General features: G+C 37.0%; 2 protein-coding genes across 2 annotated transcripts; both read right to left on the reverse strand.

Annotated features, from left to right (window-relative positions):
* Positions 1-133: 133 nt before the first annotated feature.
* On the reverse strand, positions 134-1747 carry TM35_000141970 (uncharacterized protein; the record flags this gene model as incomplete). Its single annotated transcript, XM_029025642.1, has 1 exon — positions 134-1747. The coding sequence occupies one exon, from the start codon at positions 1745-1747 to the stop codon at positions 134-136; it is 1614 nt and encodes a 537-aa protein (XP_028883052.1).
* A 1699-nt stretch (positions 1748-3446) lies between these two features.
* TM35_000141980 (uncharacterized protein) lies at positions 3447-5342 on the reverse strand (the record flags this gene model as incomplete). The annotated part of the gene is made up of 1 exon (XM_029025643.1): positions 3447-5342. One exon carries the CDS (start codon positions 5340-5342, stop codon positions 3447-3449), a length of 1896 nt encoding a protein of 631 aa, XP_028883053.1.
* Between the last annotated feature and the right edge of the window lie 297 nt (positions 5343-5639).

A 5639-nucleotide genomic window follows, 5' to 3' on the forward strand; every position in this document is an offset into this window, starting at 1 on the left:
TTATATCTATTGATGAAACACCATCTCTCACTCTCTTTTTTTTTTTTTTTTTTTTTTTTTTGCTTTTCCATAAAGGTACAGAAACTCACCGTTCAAGATCCCATTGAAATAATTCCGATCCTTTTTCGGGTATTTAACGAGTTCTTCTACACTTGTATTCCGTGGATGATGTCATGGGAAAGACTCTCAGCACTGGCGCTGAGCAGTTGGATGGACGTGGGGAATCCTGTTCTTGTATATAGTTTCTATTCCCATCATTCCTTCTGCGAACTGCAATGTTGTTTCGTTCATTCATAAAAACTGGCATCTCTGTTGGGTATTCACCCTTATCTTTGTTATTCCCTGTAGAGGGCCGCGGTTGTTCCTCCCGTTCTTGCCCAGTTCCACCATTCATATTCACAGGAGGAGTAATATTATCTAGATAAGACCAGTTTGGAGATGTTACTTGTTTAAAACTCTTATGAATATCTTTTAACCATTTCTGTTTATTTATGGGACGAGGGGAATCAACAGTAGATTGCCATAGCAATTCATCTTCTTGCTCTGATAGGGGATTTGGATCAAATGAATATTGGTCTATAAACACCGACTCAAACCGGCTTCTCGATTCATCCATCTCTTCTTCTCCATTCCCGTCTATTTCTTCTATTTCTTCATCTTCATCTTCTTCTTCTTCATCATCTTCATCTTGTTGTTGTTGTTGTTGTTGCTGGAGCTGCTTCTGTGGGATACCTTCGGGGAGTATCTGAAGTGTGGAAACTCTCTTATTATCATAGTTTCTACTAGTAATATGCGGAGATTGTATTGAGGAAGAAGTCTCACGGCTTGCCTTTCGGCATGGAGTTACACTTATCATTTGAGTTCCATTCATTACAGATAAAACTGAGTTCTTCACACCGTTTTCCTGAGAGTTATAGTATGGACCTTTTATTAATGTGGAATACGGGGTATTCACAGTAGATTGCCATTGTTGTAGTTGTAGTTGTTGTAGTTCTTCTTGCTCTGATAAGGGATTTGGATCGAATGAGTATTGATATATATACACCGAATCAAACCGACTTCTCGCATCATCCACTTCTTCTTCTTCTTCTTCCTCTTCTTCTTCATTTCCGTTTATTTCTTCTATTTCTTCCTCTTCTTCTTCTGTACTCGATGCTGAAAAGTCATCCGTTGAGGCATCATCCTCATTCAGTTCTTCCTTCACATCACCACTAGTTTCATCGGGAGAAAAACAATACATCATGTAATCCCACTGATAATCCATGTATTCTGATTTACCGAACATTTGCTGTTCTTCTTGCTGTTGTTGTTTTTCTTGTTTTTCTTGTTGTTGTTGTTTATTTGTGTGGTTCACTTTCTCAGGCGCTGCTGCTGCTGCTGCCTGCAGCGGTTTTGTGGAAGACGTCACCCCATTCTTCTTGCCATTATTATTATTATTATTATTATTATTATTATTATTATTAACATTATTATTTCTGTCATTTTGAACGTTGGATACTACCACACCGTTTGATATCGGGGCCTTACGTTTAGGCGATCCCGTGAGAATATAATTTGATGTTTCTACAGGTCTTTTTTCTGAAGATGCTGATACTGATGCTGATACCAATTTCTTTGGCTCGGGAAGATTCCGCTGTTTGTTTTCCTTTCTATCTTGTGGGCTGTTGTCAACATACTCCAGTGTAGATCCCGCTGTTGTACTCTTCTTCTGGTTCACCTTCACTTCCCCTTGACTGTGATTTTTCATTTCTTTTCTTCTGTACGTGTTCGCCCTTTCTCGTTTACACTTCAATTTGAATAGAATAAAAGGGTTTGAAAGTAGCGAAGGTGTCTGCCTCCTGCAAAATGCGGAGTAAACTTGATAGAGAGAAAAAGAACAAAAAAAAAAAAGAAAAAAAAAGAAAAAAAAAGAAAAGAAAAGAAAACACAGGTTGGTAAAGTAAGCAATATATACATTATATCTATAGACAAAATACTTGATATCTTTTTTTCTTGTTTTTCTTTTTCATTTATTTTTCTTTTATCTTTTCATTCTCCATACCTAACCCCATTCCCAACACACCACACCCCTACTGAGGAAACCATTAACAATCTCTGAGTAAACCTTATTCTTATTCTTATATATATATATATATATATACATCTTATACGCATTGAAGGATATTCCATAGGTTTGTTTAAGAAATATGGGAGTCTGGGAATTCTAACTTTCATTCTTTGGAATCCACCAGTAAAATGCATAAGATAATAAGGTAGTGTTATAAGTAAATAATAACACTTGCAACCAAGTGGCTGATGCGACCTTCAGATAAGAAGATACATCAGTTCTGGCTTTCACCAAAGAATAAGAGGAACTAGCCCATTAACACTGTCTCTCTCTCTCTCTCTCTATATATATATATATATATATATATATATATATATTGAGAAACTTCAGTAATTGATACCAAACTGATTCTACTCACTTACTGTAAAAGAGAAAAAAGAACAGTTGATAGAGCAATACAGAAGAAATTGCAGTACAAAGGAGTGTAAAAACAGGACGTGATACGTCCGTAGTAGTACACTCTTCATTTGACGTAGCGGCCTGTGAGAAAGGGGTTATTCAATAATTAGATAAAGGGAAGAAAAATAAAAGAAGCAAAAGGGAGAAAACATCAAATAAGAGATATAGATGGATAGATAGATAAATAGACAGATAAACAAAGATAGATAGAGTCATATATAGAGTGAGAGATATAGATAAGCAGATAGAGATAAATAAATATATATATAAATATACATATATATATATATATATATATATAGAGAGAGAGAGAGAGAGAGAGAGAGAGAGACATATGAAGAAATAGGGAAAGAGTGCAAGAGCATGAGAGACGTAAAGGTGGTGGTCTTTCCAAGTAGTCGACGGCACGAAAACTGAAAAGGAACAGTAAAGTGCCGTTGAGTAATTTTTAATTTTTTTTTTAAATTTTTTTAATTTTTATTTAGAAGAGGTGGGAGGGTCCAAGAAACTTTAGATTCGTATGGGAACCAATCCACGGTCTCTTCCCCACCCCACCCCACCACCCACCAAACACTCTCACCAATCGAAAGACATACCTACAGAAGAATAAAATGAAAAATAAAAGCAAATGAGAAAAAAAACAACAACAAAAAAAAAAAAAAAAACAAATCAAAAAACAAATCTCAAATGCTCATACTCAAAGACTTCACACATTCTTTATGCATTTATCGAAATCCACGAGGTTTGTGGAAAAAGAAAAAAAAGAAAGAAAGTGAATTACAGTTCACTTGATAATGCTTCTTTTTTTTCCCATCTCCATTGTCTCTTCTCGCTCCCTCAAGCTCTTAATGATAACGTAATATCATTTACCAATAACTATTCAAACGGAAATTCAAGGGCAAAAAGCAAATAATAATAAAAAAAAAAAAAACAGCAATTACTAATTGGTAATATTCCTCTGTTTTGATTTCTGTGTGCGTGGCCCCTTAGTAGAAGAAGAAGAAGATTGAATATATTCCTTCACGACTTCTTCCCAACAAATCACACGACCACTGAGCTCTGCACCCGCCTTTACACGTAAAAATTTATCTTCGGTGATAAACACCACCTGAAGTCTCTCCTTCTGCTCCAAATACACGGCGAAGCCCAAGATCCACTCATCTCTTGTCTCCGCCCTACGATCATATGTGGGTTCCACTTCACACTTTCGTTGAACGCGAATTTTGGAATCTTTACCACTATTCGCAATGATCCAGTTACGTACACGTCTAGCTGCAAACCGCCGTTTCTCTGCCTTTTTCTCTGTTGGGTTTTGACCTTTAGAGGTATTCATTCCATCCAACTCACTGATAACATCAGATGGGAGACACACCATACCGCATTTCATTAGGGCATTTAGTTTATCCACAGTGGCAATCAACAGACTACAGGTATCAAACACAAAGCAAATAACCCCCGTATTCCTCTCAGAGAGTACGGTAACACTAGAAACATTATTATTATTATTATTATTATTATTATTATTATTATTATTATTATTATTATTATTATTATTTTTCGTACGTCCCCTTCCAGTTCTAGGAACAGCAGCATTACTATCGCTTAAACTATTCATACGCGATCCATCCGCTGCAAATTGCAGTGTATTATTTATTGCACGAGGATCTACCACATACTTCGGCAGCAACAACAACGGCTGATCGGCGGTTTGATTTTCTTCCGTACATCGTTTCTTCACAAGCCTACGTATCTCTTCTAACCGTGAGGAAACTACAGAATCAGATGGGACTCCTCCTCCTTCTCCTCCTTGTATCGATCCAAAAGTTGCTATCGGTCTAGCATCTACAACTGAAGAAGAGGAAGAGGATAAACTCGTGCCTCCCTGCTTCCTAACACGCGACTGTAATCTATTCAAGTATGAGGAAGAAGAGGAAGAAGACGATTTCGTTCCCAAGATATTCGGAGAGTGTGGATCCATTCTAATAGTAGAAACACCAGGATTGGTACCATTGCTGGTAGTAGGAAAGACATTATGAAATAAATCATTGTCACTGGTCTTTGAGGCTTCTTCAGTTTTCTTCAAAACCATATTTTGAATCTGTTTCTTTGCTGAATGCCGTTTTTGCCCTTTTTGATGTTCTACTGTGGACCGTTTTAAATCTGAATGATCATTATCTTTCTTAGCTCGTTGTGTTATGTGTGAGTGAATGTTATCTCTATTTAAATGAATACTAGTTGCCGGGTTACGCACTTTCGGCGGTGTGCGAGATTCCAATTCTTCTTCATTTCTCGTATCCACTACGTATCCTCTCTGTAATTCTATTAAGGGAGTTTCATCTCTGTAATCAAAATTCTGTTGATTATTACTATTTAATTGGCGACCACTTTGGAAAAAGTTTGAACCCGACGTTCCTCTTTCCACCTCCTCCTGTTCAGAAACATCACAGTAATGCAAGTTATCAGTTGGGGATATATAATTTCTGTTTTCCTGCGGTGGCAAATGCCGCCGAGTACTCGTATGCAAGAGATTTCCTATTCCCGCCTTATCATCCAATCCTCTTCCTCCTCCTCCTCGTTCTCGTGCGGTATGAGAAGAATGTATGGAATGGCGATGTCCACTACCCACAGTGGCGGTACGACTACTATTGTGATGTGTAGTGTTTGAGGTAACATTATGGTTCGCCTCACCGGCGGAGCGTAGACGATCCACAAGTCTGGAGGAAACACGGTATGGAGTTAAAGCAGCCATATCTGTTATTGGTGTTGTTGTTGTTATTGGTGTTGTTGTTGCGGTGCTGGACTGGGTGTTAAACACCCTACGTGAGGAAGAAGGCATAACTATATCTATATATATATATATATATATATATATATATATATATAACTATATATAGATAGATATAGATAGATCTAAGGAAGAACTAGGTAAATAATATTATTCTTTGTTCTTACCCCACTTTTTTTTTTTTTTCCCCGTTGTGGGGGGACTAATATGGTTGCAATCCTCCAGTAATGAAAAAAAAAAGAAAAAAAGAAGCTTTCGTTCCAGAGAGTCCTGTTTGGACCTTTAAATACGGATTCTATCAATACTAGTGGAATTATTCCTTCAGGACCTAAAAAAAAAAACAAAACG

The sequence above is a fragment of the Trypanosoma theileri genome, assembly GCF_002087225.1.
Source record: "Trypanosoma theileri isolate Edinburgh chromosome Unknown TM35_Tth_14_V1, whole genome shotgun sequence".
NCBI lineage: Eukaryota > Euglenozoa > Kinetoplastea > Trypanosomatida > Trypanosomatidae > Trypanosoma > Trypanosoma theileri.